This window comes from Falco biarmicus, chromosome 3 (genome assembly GCF_023638135.1).
Source record: "Falco biarmicus isolate bFalBia1 chromosome 3, bFalBia1.pri, whole genome shotgun sequence".
Lineage (NCBI taxonomy): Eukaryota > Metazoa > Chordata > Aves > Falconiformes > Falconidae > Falco > Falco biarmicus.
Genome location: NC_079290.1, coordinates 71,544,387 through 71,571,676, shown reverse-complemented (window position 1 = coordinate 71,571,676; position 27,290 = coordinate 71,544,387). Strand labels below are relative to the sequence as shown.

At 41.1% G+C, this 27,290-nt stretch overlaps 1 protein-coding gene across 7 annotated transcripts in view; it reads right to left on the bottom strand.

Moving 5' to 3' along the window:
- Positions 1-27,290, bottom strand: part of AHRR (aryl hydrocarbon receptor repressor) — an 89,600-nt gene that overhangs the window by 30,022 nt on the left and 32,288 nt on the right. For 4 of the 7 annotated variants that reach the window (XM_056333001.1, XM_056332996.1, XM_056332995.1 and 1 more), the window contains exon 4: positions 671-771. In XM_056333001.1, coding sequence (XP_056188976.1) covers positions 671-771 — 101 coding nt within the window. Of the gene's footprint in view, positions 1-670; positions 772-3,009; positions 5,980-6,007; positions 6,114-27,290 lie in introns of those variants that run through there. The other 3 variants (XM_056332999.1, XM_056332998.1, XM_056333000.1) reach the window with 3 other exon arrangements.

Below are 27,290 nucleotides of genomic sequence, written 5' to 3'. Positions count from 1 at the left end.
ATGTAGTCCTAATCACACAGGAATTTCCAAGGACCTCAGTGTATAAAAGGCATTATTACATCATGAGTTTGAAATGCAGATGTATCTGGGATGGACCGCTGTGCTCTAGCTGGTTCAGTAGTTCACAGCAGTATTAATTCTTCCTCTAGATTAATGGATCCAATTCTCAGAAACAGTATGGCCCCTTTATGCTGCTCTGCCAATATAAAAACATCCTAAAGGGGATAAAAATACATGGAAGGAGTAACTTCTACACACACAGCTTCCCTCAGAGCACAGGGTTAAGGAAGTAGGATAAATTAAAATATCCCAGAATAATCTCAACTCAGATCAGAAACCAAGCAAGTTCCTTCTGACAGCCTCAAAATATGGGCCAAGTAAACCAAACTTCTGCTATCACTCCAAGTGAAAAAGAACTGTGAGCTGGCCCACTGGAGTTCACTGGTCATTTCGAGGATGTAAGGGTGTAAGGTACAGTTGCCCAAACAGAGACTGACCGGGACTATCACAACTGCCAGCTTTGCTCTTGCAAGAAGCACTCACAAGTGTGATTCTTGAATGACTGACACCAAGAGTGACCATTTGTCCTGAGTTGCCACAAAGCATTAACCCAAATAATTCATCAAACGGAATAGATTAGAGCCAGAAAAGACAGCATTCTTTCACTCACTTCTAGTAGAAGTCCACCTTCTTGTACAGCGGTCTTGTTAGATATATTGTCTTCTTTTATCATTTGGCCAACTTGCTTCTTAAAGTGCTTTTCTTGAATGGCTGTTGGAAAGAGTTATTATCAATTTAGATACCATAATGATTAGGGCTGCTAGATTAAAATTCTTATTTAGGCACTTAACGTGCATTGATTTAATTGGGAGTTCTTGTCTTTGTGGTCTGGATGTCAGTTACTGACAACTTTCTTTTGCTGTGAAAGAGATAGATGCATATTTGGCAGTCCAGATGTTTTTTATATGAAATATCTATCACAATTTTATTGAACATATTTTTTCCATTAGTGTATTCTACATAAAGCAACAATGAAAACCCACAGGAAAGAAACAAAAGAAAGTTAGCAAATTGTTTTGTTTATAAAAATATGTATTATGACAATATAAAGAAATGCCTATATAGCTCAGAAGACAAGGGACTGAAATAAGTTTCTTATTTTCAGTGTTGACCTTCTTGGCATCAGATTATTTTCAGTCTCACTGTACCCTATTTGCTTCTATGAGTCTGAGGCTGACTGTAAGACTCAAGGGAAAGTTCCTTAACTTTTAAACAGAGGTTTAAGATTTGTTTTAAGCTGGTCGTTTACTGTATGAAATTTATTAATATCTCTCACAATAGATTAAATCGCATATATTTTCCCTAATAATAATGAAAACCTTAATGGGAGTCAAAACTGGTGAGTGCTCTTCCCCCACATGGGTTACCACTGCCTGATCTGAAATATCTTTGAATACTCAGATTAAAGTCTTCATGTCAATACATCCCACAGAAAAATCCCTTAAATACAATCCCATTTCTGGGGGTAATGAAAGAATTTCTGAGAAGGATGACATCACTTGACACACTGGGATTCTGCTTCATCTGGGGAGTATGACAGGAAGCTGTCTTTATCATTTGGTCAGTAAGAATTAAGGAGTCAGCTTCAGTACTACTGTCCCATCCCAGAGAAGAGTCATACAAATATCTGGGTAGCAAACAGAGATTCAGTTTTCTGTTTGTTCTCCTTTCCATGGAGAAAATGAGAGAGGAGAGCATACCAGTGAGATTAGCTGGGACATTTGATACACATTGTCCCTTCCAGCTAAAGGAGAGCTGGAGCAGCCACAGCCAGAGATGCTTAATAATCCAAAAAAAGAAGGGTTGAGATGGACAGGAATAGTTCATACCAAATGAGAATAAAAAGAGGAGCCAGACAGCAAGCCTCTAATACTTCTGAGCTTGTTGCTAAAAGCCATGACAATTTAAATTTTTAGTAAAAAAAAAAATTAGATTTAAATTTTTAGTAAGATACCAAATCAAGAAAAAGGTCTACATTTTTAAATGGCTTGAATAATACTTGTTGCAAATGATTAAGGATATCTAAATGGAGTTACTTCCTTTCCAAACAGCTGTGCAAGAGCCCCTTATCAATTTAACAGCCTAGTGAGGGACTGTTGTAAGATACATCAGCGTTTTACAACAGATGATGGCAACACAGAACCACGCTGACTGAATATTCGTGATGTTTTTTAGCTTACATTGTAAATATTTGCTGCCAGTCATAATGTCGGTCATTACCCCAAAGCAATCATCTCAAACGTATAATTAGATGTAATAAATCCCTCCCCTGGGCATGGGAAAACACATCAGGAAAATCCCAAGCTGCCTAAAACAGTTCCTTACCCACGTATTCCAGCCAAAACAATTTTGTGATTTCAGATTTGTAAGCTAGGCTGCTATGAACAGGACATGCAGATGCTTCACTCTGCATTTTCATTTTGGTATACCTCTTGGACTTATTTGAAATGGTTGCTTTTTTTCACCCCCAATCAGCCAAGCCTTCTGCCACGCCTGTCCATAAGAACAGACATATGGACACTCACGACAATAATTTTTAAAAGTCCAGCCCCTATTCCAATGGCCTCTTCCAGAGTTTCCACCCTCAGAAAAGATGTTTTTATAATTACTGACACTGTGGTTTGCAGGTTAAAGGACAGACAGGGAGGGGCGAGACAAAACTAAGATTTTTTTTCTGATGCGCTCTTTTGGCATTGCGAAAATTCCACCAGTTCAAACTTCATCGTTAGTGGAAACTATTATTTTACCCAGCTGAGCGGGCCAGAGCTCCCTGCCTGTTTGTTAGCCTTCAGGCTCACACAAACACAGCAGCAGAAGCACAAGAGATGTTTGTTCCGTAGCTCATCTGGCTACTATAAATTCCATCTCCAAATGGAAAGTATTTTAATGTTATTTTGCCGGCTAGAGTTACCCATATGCTAGGCCACACACATCCGTTTCATAACATACCCTACCCGCTGGCCCGGACTGCGAGGAGACCCATTGCACCATCAAAGACGAAGGACACCCTTGGCGCCAAGAGGCTCCTCAGAGAGGGATGTTTGTTCCTCGCACCTGAGGCAGCGGAGCTGTTGCTGGCTGTTCACTCCTGTTCTGCCTCCCTGCACTGGAAATACTGGATTAATCCACCCAGGGCTTGGCTGGTACTGCAGTGACAGCTCCGAAGAGATACTGTACCGGGAAATAGCCTGTCACCTGGAGAAAGCAGAGCAAGACAGGCAGAAAACTACACAGATCCCCCAAATTAATGAGGAGGAGGAAAAGCAAGACATGACAGGATGAGGAGGGAAAACTGCAAGATGTTATCTAACCAGGCAGAAAAATAGAGAAAAGAAAACAGAGCAGCCTAACAACGCCCCTGTCACCACCAGGAATCACGAGGGAGAACTGAAGGAAAGTCAGCAAAGTTATGATGGGTGGCTTGGTAGCAAAGGGCCTGATGCCAGTACAGCTGTGATCAAGCTTGGACATTATATAAAATGGTGGCCCTCTGGAGCAACGGTGAAGCCTGCGATGACAAAAACAAATGAAAGACTGGAGAATGCAGGAGTACTGTTTCTAGCAGGCAGGGAGGAGCAACTGTGCAAGGCTAAAAAATAACAAACAGCAAAGGATGGCTCCAGGACCTGAGGGGAAAACTGGCTGCTAGAGTTCCCATACATCAAGAATGGGGCAAGAAAAAAGCTGATATTGCAGGCAGACTGGTGGATTCTGCTGGCTGTAAAAAAATGGAAAGTTTTATCTTTACGGAGCTTTGGACTGCGTTCTCTGGGAGAGGCAACTCTTTAGACGAGACTGTCAGCAATTCAGCATAGAGCACTCACCTACTGCTAGGTTCAAAACTGGCAAAGTGAAGAGGTGGGAATCAGGAACAGCAGAGACTTTTTTCTGAGCACAGCTTATCTAGCCTGCACTTCCAGAACACAAAATAAAACAGAAGATGGAGCTGTTCTGCCAAAGAAGATGAATGAGCGTATTGATACCATAGGGTGATAAATAAAGATATACATGTACCAGGGCTGACAGTTTTGCAAGGTCATGCAATCTAGTGAGCATGGTGCAATCCCAGACAACATTAAAAGCTCACATGTTTGGAAATGCTGGGTCCTATAGAAGGACAACACTGTGGAAATATACAGGGCGCGGGGGGAGGGGGTTAGGAGGAGGGAGAGGAGGGAGAAAAAATGAAGAAAAATGGCTAACACAATTTCCTGAAGGAAAGGTCAAAGATCCGAGGACGTTGTTCCAATTTCTGATCTGAAAGCACTGAAAGGAGGGGAAACCAAAAACTAATATACCGTTAGAATTGACAGTTAATGAATGGACAAAAAGAAGTCCACAAAAGAGATGATAAGTTTGGCTTAAGGAGTATGGGACTGTCTCTGGCAGTGCTGCTGAGCCTTTCACAGCTGCACTGTTTCTCCCCAGAACATTGTAAAAATCTGAGATCTCTTGAGCCTCCAGTCTGATACAAGCATCACTATCTGCATTTGCAAACCCCTTGGCTTGAAAACAAAGACTGGAATATGGTAAAGAAGAGGAAAGCTGCCTGACACTTTAAAGACTATAGAAGCATTACGAAACCAGCCGTTCCCTTCCCCCCAGAAATAACAGAACATTTATTCATTGCAGAATACTCCTTAGTTCGGAGAGATGGAAATTTCAGGACTCATAAAAGCGTACTTTTTAAATTCATGGGATTACATTCTCCTGAGTGTTTCTGTACCTCTTCCCGCACAAGCACACCCTTCCTTCTTCAGAAAATAATCAGCAAAACTACCTGCCAAGCTAAGCTCTGTAACAAACTAAAGCATGGTCAAACCTTATGCCCGCTGGCCCAGGGGCCTTGCACTGCTCAGGCCACCTGCACCAAGCAACAGCAGTACAGGTGAGAAAACAGCAGTGAAGGGATGTAATTTCTTATCTGAACACCTTGCCTGGGTTCATTTGAGATGTAAGGAGGGGACAGTACTGTCTTCTTCAGACTTGGTATGATGCAGGCGTATCAGTGTCAAGCTTTTTTACAAGGAGTACCTGTGAGATCCCTTCTCTCCAGTGATGCTCAGGGGATAAATTGTTTCTTAAAATGAGCAGAGGAAAATACCCAAATCTAGCTGGCAGGTTCAGAGATACTGCTTTATGCATACAAATCTTACTTTTGGTAACTAGGTACTTGAAAGGAAGTGAAGACAGGGTCTTTCTTCCTGGATCTTCTAGCTGCAGGAAGAAGCAGCTATGCGTGTTACCGTGAATGCTTAGAAAACAAAACAACAGAACTAGGAAACACTTGGTGTGAGCAATTCTGCTTAACAAACCTACAGTCATGAAATGAAACGATCTGTTTCCTCTTGCTGCATTACAAAGAACATCGAGTGACAATAAGGGCTCATTAGATACACACTGAAATTAAACAATATAAACCGTAAAGAACAGTTATCATGCGTTGCCAAACAATATGAAAGGGGTGCTTGCATTTTGAAATGCCACAACATACAGGTTGCACAAACGCTTTGGGAAAGAAGAAATCAGCACCAAAACACACCCTCTGGATAAAAGATGTATGGTGCTCAGTCCCGTCGTGGAGGCTACCAGAACGCCAGATGAAATTATGCTAGCAATAATGCAAACTTTTTCTTCCCAACTTAGCGGTTTTCTCAGTCTGCTTCTTCTTAAGAGATGCTTTGAAATCTGACTGCCCTTTGAAGTTTCTCAAGTACAGCATGACATTTATTTAAGGTATGAACCAAACTGTTTGCTTTCCAGATCCCGTCCCCTCTTTTTTTTCCGAACCACGTTTCCCCTTCCCCAGCAAGCCTCATCCATTTTTTCCCCATGCAAGAGGGGCATCAAAGAGATGCCACCGCCCAGCAGCCCTCCTCTCCCCCCAGCCTTTGCACGGAGCTGGTGGGGCCACCTCGCCCCCCTGAGACCCCAGCCCATGTCTCACCCCCGTCCAGAGGAGCCTTTTTGAAGGGAGGCGAGGGGGAGGAGAAGTCCCTGCTGCGGAGGAGGCAGACTGCTGACTAACCCCAGCCCCGCTGTCACGCAAGCCTCGCCGCCTGTCAATCTCTCAGCAGCTCTGACAGGGGCCTGGCGCCCGTTCAAACCCTTGCGTGCGAGCAGACAAGCCGCGTTACCCTATGAAGTATTTCATAATAACAACAGCTGTTAAATATTGATGACTCCTGGCAAGCGCTGAATGCTTTTCGAGAAGGTTAAGCCTTCGTGTAATGGAACCTAATTCCTCATTATATACTGTATCAGATATCTGGAAGCTGCCTAAAAGAAGCAAAGGGGCTTAAAGTGAAGGAGCAGAAAAAGAACTCGTGCAGCAGGGAGAGGGGAGAAAACAGGCAGCGCAAACGGTGAGGAGTGTTTCCCCAAAGAGTCAAATCCTTTTGCAAACAGTAAAAAATGCTTCTGGAGCGATTATCAGAATAGCTGGTTTTGGTGTATTCCACCGGATGGTTTTGTGTTTTTAGAAATTATTGCAGACGACATGAGCTTTCTAAAATGGTGACCCAGCTGCCACTGCTGTCTGTGTATGTAAGCGTACACATGGAAATTATTTCTACAGGAAAACATAGAAAAGAGGGAGAAGGCTCGGATTCCTATAGTTTTTCTACAAACATCAGCCCTGAGAGATCTTGCTCGTTAGAAGATGTAGTGGTGATCAGACAAGATGTTCAGGATGAGATCTCAGGGAGGGTTTCTAGCAGGCAAGAAAGGGAAAAGGGTGAGCCTCTTGCCTTGGGCAAGTCCTGGTGTGCTCTCCTCCAGTTCCCAGGCAAAATGCTCCCTCTTTTCACACTGCCCTCTAAAACCTATCAGTCCTATCTTTTCTTTCTTGACCTAACTGTTGAGCAAGGTTGTGTCATGAAGGGAATCAGTTTCAGGCAGGAGTCCGTGATCAACAGATGGAGTCTTTGGGACAGAGCTGGCGGGATGCCAGGGCCAGCAGTACTGGGGAGTCCAGTGAAAAGGCAGCACCAGAGTCAGGGTGCAGGTGAAAGAGAAGAACCGCAAACCGAGGACTTCTTGGGGAGATGACCAAGTCAGGGTATTTTTTTCTTGCATGTAAAAAAGAGGTCTGTGTGCCTTTGGGGAATACAATTTAGATGAGGCAAGCCGAGAAGCTGAAAACAATTACTTGCTTATGTTCAGTTGTGCTGTGGTGCAAAGAGTTCTGCGAAGCTTTAGGGAAGTTTTTTACCAGTGGGGAACCCTGGCCTATTTATTGTGTTGGGACAGACAATCACGGAAACTCAGGAGGCTGGAGGCTGGAAGGGACCTTTGAAGGTCATCTGGTCTACCCCACCCTGATCAAAACAGAGCTAACTTCAGGCAGGCAGGTTGCTCTGGATTTTTGTTGAGTATCCTCAGTAATGGACATTTCACTTTCCCTTCAGGAAAACTTTCATAGGTTAATTATAAACAGCATTAAATTTGTAAGGTAAGAACTGCTTACGGTTTTAGGTGAATGAGCATTAGGATGTTCCGGATGGACACTTCCTGTTTCCACAATTCTAAGGCTGTAAAGTGTGTAGAATAATTTAAGAAATGCTGGGAATGCTAAGTGGGTGTTATGAGAAGTGTGTGTATATGGAGAATATGTGAAGTATGTTAAGTTATAGCTATTCTTAGGATGTTTTTGATGCTTTATTCTATCTGTATCTCACAAAACCGTATGCCACCACACTTGTATGTCATGTTTTTATGTAGTCCGGGACTGTAACATCTCCCTTATTCCATAACTTCTGAGGGATCACAGATCCAAAGAAAAGCTGTGCCTCCATGTGAAAACTATACATGAGTGCTAACTGTACAAGCAACAGGCTCAAAAGAACTTGTCTAGAAAGCACATTTCCTCTCTGCAGCTTACTGTTGCAACCTTTCTCTCTTCATATGACTCAACAGATGATCTCCCCAGCAAACAACCCCATGTTGTGCATTGGCAAAGAAGGTATTTTAGAGATCTGTTTGCATCACTGTGAGTCAATATTTGTTATCAGTGGCTCTGGTAGACTATATTGGCTATAAGACTGCCAAAGACATGCAGTCCTCCTAAATTATCCCAGGATATAAGACTTGTTCCAAGTAATTGTCTTCTGCTTCATCTTCCTAATTCCATTTGATTACCTACTACTTTAAATACGATGATTTGATAATGAAAACTTATTGATTTATAGGTTCAGTTCTGAGGCCTTAATTTTGTCCCTGTATTATTCCATTCTTAGTTTAGTTAAGCTGTAACATGATAGCTTCTCTGAGTGTGTGTTTGCTTGCACGCCCTTTTGAAAAAATCCATTAAAAGATTTAAAAAAAACGCATACAAATGAGTTATTCTGTCAAACTACAAAATGGAACACAATCGTGAGTTGTCAGCAACCTCGAGTGAGAAATCTGAAAACCACTTAGCCCACTTTCAAATCAATACCCACATCCCTCATAAAAATTAAGATGATTCCAAAAAATTCCTTATCCCTTAAAGCATAAGTTTGTAAATTACATGTCCATTAATGAGAACTGAGATATAGAGCATGAGTTTAATGTAGAAAAAAATAAATTTAAGATAACTATTCTGTATTTAGAAAACTTGCTTAGCGTTGGGCCTCAGAATGTACAGTCAATGTAGTTTCATGTGTGTTTTACTCTAGTTTCCATTTTCCTCTGTACTACACTGAAACACTGCATGTTACACCTATGCTGAGGGATTCAGACCCCACCAAACTAATCTAAATTAGTCTTAAGTGTACTGCAGTGTGTTCTGACCTGCCACATGTTGATTGCTTGAGTGGGATCTCAGTAAATCCCACCTATCATGGTATACATACATATTGGGAGGAATGGCACATCAAGACACATTTATTCTAGGCTCTATGGAGCAGATGGCCTATCAAAACAACTTGCAGAGTTTCCCAGTTCTTCTAAGTGTCCTTCATGATGGTTTATTGGCCAAAGAGCTGCCGTCTTTTCTCTTTTCCAGGTATTTTAAAAAAACTGTACAGGGAAAAATAAAATCTACGTTCTCTATATCCTCTGAATTCCCAGCACTTTCTCTCTCTGTGGTTGAAGAATGTAGTCCTCTTTTGATGTGGCTCATATTATTTTTATCCCAAGGTTTTTTCACTGGTTGGATTCTCCCAAATAATCCAACAGTGGACATTGGGGTCCACAGCAGAGGCAGCTATCCTCTCAGGAGAGGCAAAAACACCTGTGACTGTTTACTGAGAAGGATGAGGGGAGAGGTAACAGAAGTTTACAAAATTGTAAAGGCAGTGGATAAACTGAATGCAGAACTGCTGTTCACCCAACCCCACCATATAAGGACTGTGAAGTGCTCAGTGACAGTAGCACAAGACTGCTTTAAAGCAGGTAATAGACAGCAATTTTGGAGATGAGAATACCAGACTAGATGGACCACTGGTGTGACACAGTAGTGCATTTCTTATGTTGTTATAATCTCACTGCAATGCCACAACCTTGTCCACAAAATTTGTTTCAGACAGAAAATAAACAACAGATGAACAAGAGCAGCATCTGTGATGCAAAACAAAGTATATCACAGAAGCAACAATAACAAAAATCAGAACCTTATGAGAAAGCCTGTATGTGACTAAATTTCAGCATATGATGAAAGACCAGCTTGTGACTAATCACGGCATCCAAACAAACAAGAAAATACTTCTTTTATGATAAACAGCCTATTGAAATAAATTTGAGTCTGAAATATTTTTGAGAAACATAAGTATCGAGACCAAAATCCGTTTTTGCTGAAATGACAGCTAAAAGCTATGTGTGTTCATAAGTAAACAACTACAGTCTACTGGAATCTTCCCCATTTTAAAAAAGGAGACTGTAACAATTGCATCTTACAGAAGAAACACAATGAAGATCTGATAACAGATTTATCTTGAGAATATCAGAAGATTTGTAGTCTTTATTGGCTGCAGAAAATATGCACCATTTTACCCTCTTCAGTTTAGGTCTACAGTTTAGAATATTTTGTAAATCAATCACTGGAAAATGAAATCAAATCAAAGACCAAGCATGAAAATAAACGCAACTAGGAAAGTGCATGAGAAAGCATCTCTCCCCCCTTCCTGATTAAATCACCTGACATTGGCTGACTTACGTGAGATTTACATGATCTTTGTTAGCCTTTTTGGATTTGATATCCTCTTTTCCAGGCCTATGTTTCAAACAGACTATCTCCTGAGCTTCCACTCCTCAATTTCTACTGCTTTTATAACATTCTTTTCCCTTTATAATTGTGTTTGCACCACTCTGCATGGAAAGGCATGGGCTAAATTCATACCTGCTACCCCCAAGAGGGAATTTAAGTCAGTATCTCTTAGAAGGGAGTTGAAAAAGCATGTGTCAGTAGGCCAGTATATCACCCAAGAGGCTGTTTAAAAATAGCCAAAGCACATGATCTGGAGAGGATAAAGGAAACCTTTAAGATGAAATAAACATTGCATCTAAAATATTCACACTGAGCCCTCAGTGCACAGGATGTGCATATGTTACCCAGAAAACCAAATCTGGCTTCATCAGTTTCAGAGTCAGAAACATCATAGAAGCCATTCCTTAATATCTGCTTTATATAGCTGTCATACTGTATCCAATATTAAAGGCAAAGACACATTTGCTTTCCAGTGTACTTTAAATAAGCAAACACACTTGAGAGAAGAAATGCAAGAATCCCCACCTTTAAGTCAGCTGGATACCACAGTACACTGCTGCACTATCACCGATAAACACACACACACCACGGAACGCAGCACCTCTTTCTAAGGCAGAAAGAGTCTAAAGACTCTGGCCTTTTCTGCCATCTGTGGAGACTGCCAGGATGAGATTGACTGTGTGAAGCCTTGAGAGGTTAAATGAACCTAACGAGCTGTGGGGAAAAGGTGCCTGAAAGCAGGTCCTTGAGCTTTGGCTTTTCTACTTTAGGAAGTAAAAGAACGTGCTGAGACAAGATACAGGCAAATGAAGCATCAGGAACAATAAAAGTTTTAAAAATTCTTTCAGAATCAATTTTCAGGATAATTTTTAAACACTGAACTGTATTCCAGAACTTCTTAGAATGCTGAAACCAGTAACATGAAAATCTTACATAAAAGCTCAGGATGAAGAACAATCCAACAACAAAAGTCAAAAACTGAACCACCAGAACCCTAAATTGGTAAGGTTACAATCCCTGGAGATGTTTAATGTAGTTTTAGACACATTAATATTTTAATGCATGCATTTAAAGAGTAGTCCTGAAAAGCTATCCAAACAGATGGACCTTGCTTCCAACTGGAATCCCTTGTTAGTCAGAGGGCCTGGAGAGAAGACATTATGGTTTGTCCAAAAATAAATTGCTTTGCAAAACAGGAACCTTCTGCAGAAGTAGAAAACGCATGCACATGATGTGTTTAATTACTACAAGAACCTTCATTTTTCACTTCCTCACAAAAGTTTTGCTTTGCCTTTTTCCACAGCCAGGTTCCATGCTCAGAAAATGATCCTAAGCAGATCCTAAAGACCCTAAGCAGGCCAGTAGTGGGCTTACCTGTTCTCTCCCCCTTAGAGTTAGAGAAATCAAGTTTTTTTAAAAAAATGCCAGTCCCTAGGTCAATGACTAAAATTAGGACATTCAAATTTTCTAAGCATAATGAAAAATACTGTCTTTAAAAAAGGCAGAATAAGTAATATTTGAACACTCTACAAATGTAAATTGTGGCCCTACTTTGATTTGCCTTTCACTTTTTAAAAACAGAGAATACTTGGATATAGTGATAAAATTAAAAGACAGTCACAATGTTCTTATCAGACTCGTCTCGTGTGAAGACAAGGAACAACCAAACAAAGTTCTGTATTTCAGAAACAAAGTTCTAGCTAATAAAACATAACCTTTTCTCCAGTTTCAACTATTCTGCATATGTGTCATTAACTTGAACAGGCAAGTCTGACTCCTGTGAAGGTGCCCACTACCTTGACTCATAGCCAGAACCAAAGCAACAGCAAGTGTTCCCTATGGGATAGACAGGAAACTCGACTCCCACTCACGAAACATATAGGATGGGGACCTCAACTTTCAAGACAGTTATAGTTAATTACAGCTTTCACTGAGTGATCAATACTAGGTGAATAGTACGTATAAAGAGAATTATGATCCATAAATTACTTTTAGTGCTTATTCTGTCAAGGTCTTCTGGATGAAAACTGGTGATTTCTTTCCTATTGTCTCATCAGATCTGCATCACACTCATTATGTAACATAGACATCAGTTTATATTGGTTTTTCATCAATTCTTATATGAACTTCATGGGATACGCGCTGCAACTCGCTGCCAGAGTCAGTCCAATAACCACTGAAACAAATTAGTACTATGCTAAGAACGTGAACAGGTTTAAGGCAGAAAATGAACCTTGCAAATTGCAAAAAGGAAAAGCAAAGATGCTCTTGCACGTTTCTTTAGAAATGTGAAAGTTAACTGGAGAAAATGCATCGTCTAGAGCCTATTTTGTTTTAAGCCAACTATTTTTCAGAGCAAAAAAAAGCTGCATCCAAAGGAGTAACATTTTTTCTCCTGCCGGGGCAGATTTGCAGGGAGGAGGCTCATTTCTGCCGTGCTGGTCTGGCAGGCAGCAGAGCTCTATTCCTCTGATCAAGAGATCACTTTCATAACCACTTTTCTGAGGTCACAAATGAGGCTGCTGCAGTCACGCAACCCCTCGCCTACCAGAGCTTACTATAACAATGCAGGTTCACGGAAACCTTTTAAAGAGGCAGCCCATCCTTTCGACCCATGCAGATACAAGGTACATGCATATTATCTTACTGGCTTCCCCCAGCTATGTCACAGGACTATTTTATTTGAATTTGAGCAGGGAAGAAATGTATAGCTTGGAGTTTTATCTGAATGGAGTCATGTTGCCCCAGTAGAATTAAGTAAAAGGTTAAAATAAATAGCTCTAAAATTCTTTTAAACTACACTGGCACCTTTTTCAAATATTTATTCAGCCTGTTCCTCTTTATTATCTTAAAGGTCCATGTCTGCCAACCATGTGCTAATGTGAATTATGTTCATTAAGATATCTAAAAGCCATGGTAAACAGTCAAACAAATATTAGATTCAACAAACAACAGATACAATTGCCCTGAATTAAACACTGCACTACTGCAGTGTTAGGGACACCAACAATACAGAAATGGTAGATCAGGACATGGGTTTACTATAAAAAATTTATTCTGGAGAAATACTGTGAATATGCAATGAGTACTAGTTAGAGCTTGTTTCTAGGACAGAAAAGCCTGTTTTATATTTTAGCTGACAACATCCCACAAATGACCAGCAGACTACTGTAGGGACACGCCTTGTAGGTGGTAGCTGGAATGGCCTTTGGGTGATGGGGGCAGGTGGGAATTTAAAGAAACGTTAAAAATACTTTTCCTTTTATGGGTAAGTCAACTCTACCCATTGAAGGGGGGTGGTGGCCTATTTTCACAAGCAGTTAGCGCTATGAAAGCAACCGTTGTTGTTCCATCATGAAATTATTTGCACTAATTACCTGAAATAAAGTTTTCAAAAGCTGTTAAATTACTTTGGAGCCTACAATTTAAAAAATTAAGTTGGATGTATTGCTCATTGACATTTTATGAGGATTAGTATGCAGACACATTTCATTTAAAGGCAGCACAAATAGGCTTGCCCAAACCAGCTTTATCCAGCTTAAATAAGTAACAATAGTAATGAGGGCACAGCACTAAGCCTGTTGAGGACTCAGTGTGGGCTGAGATGACTCGTTCGCACACTGTCCCGCAAGTTCATTGCTATTCTTAGCCATGTTAGCCAGGTGAAAACTCATTCAGGTGCACCCACACATGCTACAGACTGATTCAGGGATTCTGGAGATGCACCCACTGGTTGTGAAGTGGCCTTGGCTCCATCCAAAGTAATATGCAGTCTTGACCTTGATGTGTATCTTCACCCAGCTCAGGCAGGGGGTCAGGTCCCCTCCCATCTGCACCGCAGTTTGCCTTTTACACAAAAGTTGACCTCCTGTTCTAGCTTTTATATGAAACTAATGACACCCCAAAATCAGCCTCGTCTCTGCTCCAGGTGCCACCTATATTTATGGAGGGGAATTAGGCTGGAAACTGGACAGGGGATTGTGCGCTTACTGCTGGTGGACCTCACTGTCAGAGCCTGGTGCACTCACGTCATGGGCGGGAAGTCAGGGCACCAAGGCAGGCTCAACCTCAGGCACCAAGCATCACCAGTTTCTCGGCTCAGAGAAAGTGCTGGTGGAGGTGATGAGACAGAGATGCTGGTCTGTAACAAGAGGGTGTTGCCAGCCTCCAGAGTGACCTGGAGGGTAACCGGACTAGTGCAGACCAGGCTGCAGGCATTTCTGAAGACAGGCCATAGTTTCAAAGGTTTCTGAAACTTGTGAAGATGTTGCCCTGAGTCTTATGTTACTGATTTGTGCCCGTTCACTTACCACTACAACAACTTCCCACGGAAATGAAAAATATAGAAGGTCAGCTCCTGCCCAAACAAAGAGATGTGACTTTGTCCCTGTTTATGAACTTCAGCTAAACCACAAGAAATTTAGATAAAGTGAAAGACCATTGGATACTAATGCAAGTATTTAACACAGCAATTTTCCTTTCTAGTTATGGCGAGAGATACACCAGAGTACTGTTGTGCTACTTTACCTACAGAAATAAATTATACTGTTCTTCTGGAGACAGTTGGCAAAAAAATCATTGGTAACAGCAGGAATTAGTTTACATATGGGTATTTCAGGGTAAACAGCTGCTAGAATACTTGCTGCTCAGCTCTGTTCTGCACGACAGTCTGGCCACAGAGCTGGTACTTAAAACATCCTGCCTTACTGAGAGTCCTTTTTCTATTCCTTATTATATGAAAATAAAATATTTGCAATCTTTTCTCAAGAATATGACCTCTTCTATTCAAAGACCATGTGGTCAATTGCTCCATTTTCTAAGTAGATGCAAGAAGGCATCCAATACATGTGCCTAAGTCTCATTCGATCTGCAATTCTAGAGAAAGAATTGGTCAGTAATTTATTATAGTGAGATTAGGATAAGCAATGACCTCTGATATGCCAGTTTCCAAATAATTACTGTAAGCTTTCCTCAGTCCCTTCTCAGCTCTATAAACTTGCACCCAGCAGTGAAAGATCTGTACACCACCTATATATCTAAGGGATCATGCAGACAGTAATTTGGATTAGCTGCAAATCTGCCTTTACATTATTTTTTTTAATCCTCTTGTGAAGTTTATTTGATTTGAAAATTATTCAGAGAAATGTAAACCAGCTCACTTATACTCCAACTAATAATCCAAAATCAAACCATTTCAGATTAGTGTAATATAAATTTTTATTTAATAAATTTACTTTTAATAGCCACTAAGAGGTATTCTTTCATTAGAAATAAGTTTAAGTACTGTGAGAAATTACAGTCATTACGATCAAGCTTTAAGGATTTCTGAGTAACTCGATTACAAAAATTATAGCAAGCATGCTCAAAAAAAAGCTTCTGCCCTCACCCTCCTTCCTGTTGCCCCAACACACTGTACATACTCGATACTCAGCTACCTTTCCACTGTGGCCCAGTGCTTTCCAGACAGTTTTTGTGGAAGTGGAAGGAAAAAAAGCGTCCTGTTACAGCAACATAAATGAAGTTCTAGCTTGGCCTGAACTGCTGAAGGATGCCTCCTACTATCCAAGTAGCAGGCAAAAGAGGACAACACATAGTGCAGCTGCAGAGATCAGTTTAATGCAAGTTGTTGTGACTGAACCTTCTGCACATGGTGGTGCATATAACCTGTCCTAGCACAGCACAGCCTTTGCCTGATGTGCAGCATAAGAAATGGAGCTGGAATGCCTAACCATAGCACCCCAGCCAAGGCATCACAGCCAGGAGTTGATGGAGTCAAGGCAGGACAGGGCAGACTGGGAATGGGGCAGCTGGAACATTCTTATGCCTTATGCATTTTCCACTGCCCAGATGTTCCCCAGTTGACATGAGCTGTGAGACACTGGATGTGCCAGTCCCGGAGGGTGTTCTGACCCCTGGGAAGCACTAAAGAGGCACAGGCCTGCCCGGCATCGAGGAGGCACAAAGGTATTTTGAAGCTCCGTTTGTCTCTTCTCCCACTCGGTCCCTGTACCAAGTTCAGCTGTGGAGCGGGAACTCAGCTGTGGCGCAAGATTCATTTTGTACATTAACCCGATGAGTTAAAATACCATCTGAGACCAACATGTAGTTAATTGCTGTGAGAACAAAACTTTGAATTTCCTGACCTATTCAAAGTTTGAATTTCCCATTAACTCTACACTCCCATACTAACAGATGGTATACAGGGTGCAGTTTCAAAATTCCCTGCATCGGAGTGTATGCAAAGAGAACAAGATGAGCTGAAATGCACACCCCTGGAAACCTGCTCCTTATACACAGAATGATAAACCTCTAAATGAATCGATTAACATGCCCAAGCACCCCCCTCCCCTTCTGGGCAGATAGTCCTGGCTGAAACTCTTAGGCCAAAGCCATCCCTGCCATAGGGAGCTGGAAAAGCACTGGTTAGCAGAGCTGACTCATCAGCTGACTAGCCACAACATCAGCCACAAAGGACCGAGAATGCTGGTGGTGGCATGAAGCATGTGGGTGGGAGCAAGGAATAAGCAATCATCTGGCAGCCTAATGCAGTAGGGAGGGTTGACAACAATTCATTTTTTATTCCCCCCTCCCGCCCTAAGGCTTCATCCCTCTGCTGCAGTGATTCTCATAATTTTGACGCTGTGGTAGGGCTCTGTGTAGGGGAGGGAATGAAAGGTACATCCCCTCCCTGTGGCCCATGCAATGAAAGCATCAGCAGGCTATCTGAGCTCACCACACCCAGACCACATAGGGCAAAAGGCCCTCATGGAGTAGAATAGAAAAGAAGTTTGCCTGATCCTTCCTTTACCCAACAGGAGATGAGAAAAATGTCTTACTAGCAGGGGGGGGAAAAAAAAAAAAAAAAGTGCGCATCGCTTTCCCACAAGTGTCAGTCTGTTAGTAGATGGATATCCAGTTCTGGAATGGCAGAGGGCAGATATAAGAAAAAACTCTTAGGGACAAAACAAGAAATATAAGGGAAAGAGAGAATGTTGTAGCAAAGATGGGAAAAAAACCTATATGAAGAAAACAGAAAATCTGCAGATGAGGAAGATGCAAAAAAGAAAAGCATTTTGAAAAAAGGTGAGGTGGATTATCTCTAGAAAGACCTTAGAGAAAAAGGGGTGGAAAATATTTCTCAAAGATTTCAGAAGAAAACAGATTAACAAACTACAGACACTGAAATAGGGAAGGAAAGTCACCAAGGTAAACAGCAAAAGCACATACAGAAAAAATAAAATTGGCAGATTTAATTAAAAGCTTGACATGAAAGTACACTGATAAAATCCCCCAAATTGTTCACATGTATCCCATTATCTCTGCCTAGATCTGAGTTCACTTTCCAGTGTTCTCTCCCTCCAGCAGCCTGCCGCCACTGTGAATCTGGCTGCAATATGGTTAGCGGGTCCCCAATTTACCTAGCACGAAACCTCCCCAGCCAAATTACTGGAGTGGTGAAGGTGTGAGCTCACCCCTCCCAGGCTCCAACCTTCTCAACGGCATTTTTGCTTTCATTCCTAAAAATACATGCAATTTCAGGCAATGCAGTTTTCAAAACGCTGGGCCAGATTTTGAAGGCCTGACTTGTATTAGTCCACTAATGCCAAAGTTAAGCAAAACATAACAAGGACTTAAGGACTTGACCAGTTGTATTTAAGTTTCCTCCCCAGCCAAACGTGCTGTTTTCTGAGAAGAGGTTTTTTGCCTGAATTTTGCCTACAGTAGGTCTTCCCTGGCAGATTGCCTTGGTGGGAAGAAGATTAGGTTTCTCACTGTCATCTTCATCCCTGGAAACTTTCTGTTACACTTCACAGTCTCCACTACAGGCATTTCAGGGCACATGAATATACAGCTTAAAAGCCTTCCGCAACATGTTTTTCACATGCTGCTGTATGTATCATTTGGCAAGAGAGTGATGAAGAGTCACAAAATTGTATTTTGCCATTGCAGCTTTTCTCTAGCTGAAGAAACTGTTCCACTTTATTTCCTGAATTAAAACTAAGCTAGCTGGACATTATCTTCAGAGATTCAGAAGATGGAATATCTGCTGATGCTAGAATAGCTAAAGTAAACACGCTGACTCCTGTCTGGAAATTGTGACTTGACTTGATAAAGACAAGAAACAATAAACTCCTCTTTTCCAAATGACCTCTTGGAACTTAGCACCCTGTAGCGTTGCTGTGAGGAGCATGTCTTCTGTCCCAACACCGACCTCTCCTCCCACCTCATCATGCCAGCGGTGGCTCTCGGTCATGTCACTGGTTTTAAAAACGTTATCAGTTACCATCACGATGTTTATAAAGTGCGATAACGAAGCAAACCTTCAAACTGACATTGTCTGCCTTCCTAGCCATAAGTCTGCAGCAACAAATGTAGGGTGGATCGCTGTCCCCAAGTAATATGGCACTTCCTACCATATTTATTAAATATTTCTAAATTGCTTGTTAGCATTAATAACAGTGAGGACTGAATATTGCAATGTGCAATACCTTCAAACTCTCTGACATGGCATCTAGTATAAGGCTCACAAGAAAGAACTCTTCCCTTAAACAAGTATATAGAGCAATTTTACTAGTATGTAATTACACGGTCCTGATGGTTCTGGAGAAGTATTGAAATCAATTGTGTTGAACGCACAGTAATCTGAGATCGCTCTGCACCTTGCATGACTGAGCATTTAACAGCTATTAAAGTAATTCCTGTAATTTCAAACAGCTCTACTTTCATCACACAAATATTACTTGTTTTGAGATGTACAGCCTTTGTCTATATGCAGTGACGTAGGCTAAGACATTAAAAAGTATGGAAAGAAGAAAATGCAGTTCCATTTTTCTCCACTTTACTGTCTCAGCCCTCATAATAACATATTGGAATACGTTCCACATAAATCCTTATATTCATCAGTTCAAGATGTATTATCTAGGTTAGATTGTTTCTCCTCTCAATAAATGTTTTCATAAACTATTATTTATTGAGCCATTTTCCCACACAAGGCTTACAGAGGTCATTTGATGGCACAATATCATTTTAATAAATTATTTGGAACAAAATACAGAGTTCTCGTAACAAGATTTCAGTGACACTGATACACAACAATACTAACACACAGAAGATAGCATTTTCTGCACAGATGAGGAAACACTCAGGGGACTATGCAAAATTAGTAGAAGGTGACATACATTTTGCAACTACACAATTAGTAAAGTGGTATGAAGTTGTTAATGGACTAAAAAAATATAAAATATATTGGGTTGTGATTTAGATCTGATCTTTACTTGTTTTCAATCCTTTTCTCTCAACTTTTTTCAGCTGTTTCCAGTATGTAAGTAGCCAATTCATGTTGCAGGTTCAGAGGTAAATGGGAATAGCAGATGCTTTATTTATTACAACAAAATACTATAGGCAGAGATTTAGTTCCAATATATACCTTCAACTTGATATATTCCATGCAGATATGAAAAAGGAGTGTACTGAAGGGATCTCAATGGACTTTTAGGGACATGGTAAATCCATGTGGATTTATGGCAAGACCATTATATAGCATCGAACTTTCAGAAAAGAAATTATGAGCTTCTTTGAAGGAATTTTTAAAGTCTGTTTTAACTTCTCTTAGCAAGCATTTAATTTAGTTTACTGATCTGCATTCTGCTTCCACTTCTACTCATATAGATGTCAAGGTTTTAGAAAATGTCAGTTGCATTATCTACATGATTGCACCAAAAATTATAATCAAATTAAAACTGGATTTATAAAGGGAAATCTGCTGTGCTTCATCTAAAAAATTATTTCATTACATGGTGGGGAATGTTCAGAGCACTGACTAATATGTTACTGCTACATTAGATACAGCAGAAAAGCATCTGTGTTAATCACTTGGGATTTTCTTTCCAATAACATAAAAAAAAGATACTAGACCAAATACAATTAAATGAAAACAAGCCCTTCAGAGTAATCCATTGAGGCAAACTGTAGGACTAATCCTACACCAAACGAGGTAAGCTTTGCAGCAGACACCAGCTCCCATCTCATGTTTTATGATTTCCAAGTATCTAAATGATATCTAGTCACAGCTTAGAAAGGTGTCTTGCACAGATTCAGCAATATAAATCATGTGACATATCAAACTTCTGTGTTTGACTAAATCATCGGTCTATTTATTTACTTTCATACTTCTATAAGCCTCCCAGCCACCCATAGCTCTGCTTATAACTAAGAATATTTTTATGCAGGAGGAACTGGTGGGTGACCTGAGCCTGACTTCAGGAAGGGTATTTCATCCATAAAGGGCAATGTGAGGAAAATGAGCAACGGCTGTAGGAGAAAGAGTCAAAACTACGGAAAGCAGAGAGAGGGTTGATAAGTATAAAGACTTGACATGCAAGGATTATTACAATTACATGGCCTTAATGGGAAAAAGCCAGGCATAGAGATGCCCACTGAGGTGGCAGAGCAAGTTGCTCATTCAGAGAAATGGGCAACAAAGAAATGACTAGCTATGATTTCTGCAGGGCACAAACGCCAGTGGTGTCAGGAAGGCCTGCGATACAAGGGTTACACAATGAGAAGGATACGAGATTTGTTCAACAGTCTTTGCATTGTGTTCAGAGAGGAAGTCGCAGTCCAGAAATGGTGGAGGGGGACAAGACGTGCCCAGGATATAGAGGCAAGATAGAGAGAGTGTGGCACTGGCTGGTCCCCAGGGAGGTGCCTGATGCCCAGCGCTGGGGCTGTCCCTGAGCCCTGCAGCTACCCTGCTCCTGGCTGTGGTGGTAGCATGGGCCCTGATGGACACCACGGGGACCCCTCCATCCCTTAGGGAGCAGCCAGCCCTCACAGCACCCTGACAGGTGTTTCTGACAGCAGATGCTGGAGCAGCAGCAATATTGGCAACCAAACGGAGAGGGGTTTGGGAGAAAAGGAAGGAAGGGCCCCTCTTGTCCATGGTCAGCATTCAAAGATATCCCAAACTGTTTTGGAAGCTATACAACAAGGAAGACTGAAAGGCATGATCTGAAGAGATTCTAGTCTTTTCCAAGACTGTGAGGACTGTTCAGAATGTGGAAAAACAATTATTAAACGAATCCTGAGAAACAGGGTCTGCCGGTCACGTGATAATGTCCTTTCCTCCATGTCAACACTGAGCAAATGGCTCAGGCTGCTACTCTGATGTCACCACTGAGTGTAGCATGACATAAAATAAGAGTTTCCAGTCATTGGCACACATTTTCTGAAGCAGTAACTAGGTTAACCAGGGTTGCCTACCTGAAGTCTAGCAAGGTGGGTTTTTTACTGCTAATATTTAATTTAGATGTCATTTGCTCATTTTATATGCCTTTTAAAGTCCAAGCACAGTATGCAAAAAAACCTCACCACACGCCTTAAGTACATTCAAAAAAGTCAATAAAATGCTATCAGTAAACAAAATTTAAACTGAATAAATCAGAAACTATGTAAAATATTTAAAAAACAAAATTAATTGCAGAAAACACTCAGGCCACTTAGCCTTCCCATCTTCCATGTCTTGGTATCCTTTTGTCCCTGGGTTAAGTCGTTCCAGTGGACCTTTAGGGCTATTAGAAATGGAAACACAGTTGCCACCACAGAATAAAAACCTGGTCACTCACTGACAGAGCGTGCATATAACCAGTATAAGAGAGGAAACAATAGACACATACAGAAGTGCAGAGGGAGCAATACAAAAACCCAATCAGACAATACTGATGCACATGACTGGCAATGGCCTCAGAGTTTCAGTGGCCCAACCATTAGCAGGACTTTGGGGAACAGAGCCAGAAAGAGGGTTTTTAAAAATAAAACTCTTGAAAGTAGACAATAAAACACATCTGTGAGTGGATGATAGAAGCAACACAACATTTATATGAAAATCTAGTAAGTAGATGATGGAAGCCAGTTAAGGATCTAGCTATTAATCTTTATTCTCTACCCTCCAGCCTACCCTGCACCTTCCTACCCCCTCCACCCACCCAGCTAGACTACAACCTGTAAACCTATCTTTACACATGACTTCATGTTAGCTATGGATTCCAGTTGAAAGGAAAATAGTAAAGTGTGCTGGTAAGTACAATTTGTAATAATAACATTTGGCCTACTCTTGACACATCTTTGCAACCTCCACATTTCCTCTCCCCCATGTTTAGCCTTCACACTGCATTTCATGAACTTCTCAGGGTTCCAGCAACCAGCATGCTTGCTAGTGAGGCATATGAGACAGCATTTCAGAACTCAATGACCTGACTCTATAAAAGTACTACAAAGTCTGAAAGCTAAATGGTAATCCAAATTATTTTTAAAAAGTCTTAGAAAGGAAGTAGTGTTTTAGATTTACATCTGAATGGCAGGCTCTTAAGTCAAGATATTAATGGGTTTGCCTTCCTGAAAGTCTCATCAGAAATAATTTCTGACTATATTTACACTACTCTGAAAGAGTTGTCTTCAAAGGAGCTATGATGGTACTGTCATATGGTTCTCACCCATCTCCATCCATGCTGCTATCTGGCAAACCATCTAAGGACAGCTTGCAGAGTTTTGCCTGATGATGTGATAAATGACAAGGAACACTAAATGAGGGTGGCTCTATAAGCACTAAAACATGTTCTGGCTTGGCCTGAGCCTACACTTGCAGCTTTCCATCTCCATGGACCACAAGTCTCATTCTGAGGTCTCCTTTGGCCAATATAATTGCGCAGACACAAAAAAACCGGAGTTACCTGGTCTGGCAAGCACCAGAGAGGTATGTCTGCACTGGACATGATATTGTCTAGTGCTGAGATCTTTGAGCTAGCTCTAAGGGTGTTGGGTATGGGTGCACAGTGTCTTATGCTGCTACACAGAGCTAACAGGACCCTGAAAAAAAGTTAGTTGTATAGGGATGTCAAGGCACGAACTCTAGTAAGCTGTGCCTCTCAGAAGGACTAATTCACATGGGCTTACCTACAAAGTGGCATAGCCACTCTGCTTATTGCTACAGGACCCGCTTTAACATCTGTGTTGTTTCAGAGTTCTCTGCAGAGAGCTTCACCCTGTGCTGTAACCCAGCAGTGAGGTGGTAGCAAACTGAGAAGAGAAACTAGAAGTCTCCCACACTGTTCTCTAGCCTAAAACTATTTGTCTTCAAAGCCCTATGCAATTATATTATGCCAAGCTAAATTCCTCATTCTGTTGGATAAGAGGTATTGTCTTTCCTTTAAAACATATCTGTGTTTAAAAATAAGAAAGTAAATCATTTTCTTGACAGTAAAGGAACATGCTTCCTCTCAGAGATGGTAATCACTCATGAAGCCGAGAACAAGTGTAAACCAAGCCAAAGTTCATGCCTGAGGGAATGCGTTCCTACCTCCCATTCACTGCAGCAGTGACTAGCACAACATTACTGCTAGTACCTTCTACGGTCACTGCAATTGCTAGCAACTTCTGAAGTAAAAATGCCATCTTTCCTATGATGAAAACCAATCTTATTTCCATATCCATGGAAAACTTGGGTTAACGTGGAGCTAAACTTATACTAATTTCTTTCTCAGTCTCCAACATCCAAACACAATTTAACTCAAGAAAATGAGGTCAATGAAAGTCCATTCATTTTAGCGTAGGATAATAGAATTTGATCCATTGGGGACTATGAGGGTATTTCAACAGCTGGTACCAGGCTGGGCCGAGGAAATTCTTTGCTGCAGAGTGAGGATTGAGCAAGCACAGTGCACAAGCAAGATTAACATCACTGAATGCAAAAGACAATGCACATATCAGTCTACTGGATTAGATGGGCCCAGCTTCTTCCCTGCCACATGCCTATATTTACAGTGATGCTACATGAGATTTATCATGTGAGCTAACCAAATGCAACCAAGCAGAAAAGCCTACCAAATCAGAATGATTAAAAATGACTAAGCAAGCTGGAGAAAGATGAAGATCCACACTTAATGGCTCAAAGTACTCTGGGACTTCCCCTAGCATTGGACCAATATGTCAGCTGTGGTTTGTGGGAACACCTACAAAACCAGCCACTGTGTGTGTCTGTGACCATGTTGTCTGGTTCTGAGTGTACCTCCACTATCACTGGAAACAGTGGAACTCTTCCAGTGCCAAATGCCTTCAGGAGAAATCTACCACTCAAAAAATTTCCCTCATGTCACTTGTCATCACCAGCTCCCTGGTTTTCTAATCAGTTTTGCTTAGATCAGGAGAAACATTGACTCCTAGAGGGATGTTCACTTGAATGGCATCCAGCAATAGAAAAGCCATATAAGATATAGTTCCTGAAAGCAGCACAAAGTCTATAGAGTCCAGCCCTCTTTGTGCAGGTGACTGACTCAGCCTAATGGCTCTGACATTGTGAGGTCTGACAATACAAACAACCCACAACACATGGCGTAAGTACCCAAGGAGTATCAGACAAGATATGAAACATTTATAACTAAGGTCCCTTTATTTGCCATTACTCAAAAAAATAGGTATGGAATTTAGAGCCAGTCTCAGAATTAACGCTTAACACAGTGTTGCACTGGAAGGTTCCCTTGATCTTCAAAGGTGTCAGGAATTCAAACAATTTAAGAGTCCTTTTGTTTTTCCTGAGTATAGGCTTATCCTGAAGTAAATCAGCTACTCTCCTTCTCTTACAAACCCCATCTTGTTTGCAGGAAACTAAAGAGAAAACTAGCTAGCACAAGAAGGTCCGTCCTCTCACAACAAGGCATAAAGAGGAGATACAGTCCTCCTTCAAGACTCAGCAAAGGTCTCCCAAGGGTCAGAGAGATCTCCAGGTTATCCAAGAGGACATAAAGCACAAAACAGCCTGAGGTATTTGCTAGAGGGAATGAATGGAGTCCCAAGGAAACAAGGGGAAAAGAAAAAAGTGAAGCATTGGTATAAGCAATACATCACAATGAAATGGTCTTTCTGGCAATTCAAAATGTCAAAAAATCTATTCAAAATAATCCACTGTGAGAACAGGTAATGTGGAGGAGAGTCAATGTGCAGCTGTTTCTCCAAAAATGAGTTCTGCAGGATCTCAGGAATGAATATATGCAGGTAGCTTGCTTGAAGTCTTGACACTTCCACTAAAATTCCACTGATGCAGTATTTTAGCACTTGGTTAAATAATGACTTGCAGACAGCAGGTCTTCCTTCAGAGATTTACTTATGTCAGACTTAAGCAGCAGATCTCTTTTTCCTTTTTTCAATTGCTATATTGTTATGAAGATGGTAAAATTACAGAGCAGTAGAGAGTAGAAAACATTTCATGAACAGTTCCTTTTTGGCTGAAACACTCTGACTGCTGTAGTAATTTGAATATGACAGCTCAGTACAGCCACAGACACAAACTTACCTGTTACCCACTATGCCCATGAAGTTTCCTTCTCAGTGCAAGCCACTGAATATGCTGCCCTAAGAAACCTAAACAAGCCAAATGCTTATTGACAATCTAATAAGCCATGACTGAACTACAGCAATAGATACCCTAAAGACATTTTGTATGTTTTCAAAAATAAGAAGTTCTTACTGCTTTTTCAAGAAAGAAGTCATTCAAACATTCATTTTCAGAGGACAGGACTAGGAGTGCTCTAAATCAGCAGAATATGTCTTTAAAAAACAAACTTGTAATTGTTAAAATATTCAAATATGTTCGGGACTTCTCAACTCAAGGCATCAGCTTCAACCCTAGTTAAGCAGAAAACCACAGCTTAAACCCTATTATATTTGTAACTCAAGATACAGGTTTCATCACAAACTAGAGGCTTGAGGATAATTTGAAAGCTTCTCACTATTTCCATACTGGAAATCAATATATACATCATACCAAGAAAAGTGGTGGGAGTGAAGAGACTGAGTCAAGGAAGTATAATTCCATGACTGTTGATTTAGGCATTTTATCCTGTTCTCAACGTAGCCTCTCAATTTTTATCAGTAATTCAAATATTTTATTTTACTTTTCCTATATCTGTTCTAAATATATCCAGTACAAAGGACCTGGTGAGTCCAGTGAAAAGATACAAAGATGACGAAGGCACTGGAGCATCTCTCAGAGTTAAAGCTGAGAGAGCTGGGGCTGTTCAGCCTAGAGAAGAGAAAGCTCAAGGGGGGATCTCATCAGTGTGTATAAATACCTGAATGAAGGGTGTAAAGAAGATGAAGCCAGCCCTTTTCAGTGGTGTCCAGTGGCAGGATCAGAGGCAATGGTCACAAACTGAAACACAGGAGGTTCTGCCTGATCATCAGGAAACATTTTTTCACTGTGAGAGTGACCAAACGCTGGCAGAGGTTGCCCAGGGATGTTGTGGAGTCTCCATCCTTGGAGACAGTCAGAAGCTGTCTGGACATGGCCCTAGGAAACCGGCTCTCGGTGGCCCTGCTTGAGCAGGTGTGTGGAACCAGATGACCTCCAGAGGTCCCTTCCAACTTCAACCCTCCTGTGATTCAATGAGACTATGGTTTAAGTTTAAGGGAAAGCTTCAGGCTACTGGAACCAGCTAACAAATGAAAGAAGACATTTTCCCATGGAAATGTAACCAGCATAGGCCATAATTGTAACAATGAAATCAAACATATGACTTTAGTTTCAAAATCAGTTAAATCTTGTTGTGGAAAATTTTTCCTTGCTTATGTAAAGTAAAATCTAAACAACATATTTAAACCCAAAAAGCGGAACTTGTCAATCCAGAACAAAGCTGTAGCTGAGAGATTTTGAAAAGAAAACTCTGGGAAAATGGAAATGTTCAGGAGAGACAGTGGGGGGAAAAGGGATGCCTGAGAGTCCTGGTACATGCACTGCAGTAGAATCTTGGCTCCTCAGACCAGAAGCTTTGGTTCAGGTAAGCAGTACTCATACAGCAGTGTTCAATAGCATTACAGTGTAGATAATGCACTGAAAGCAAGATCGTTCTTTGCTTCCTTATCCATCTCAAGTTTTAATTTCTTGTATCACAACTGTAATTTTCTGCGTCACTGGAGACATGCACGTCACATCAGAAACAGGTCTGTAAGCTATGCAGCGGGGACTGCCGCACCACTCAAATACTATAATAATAGT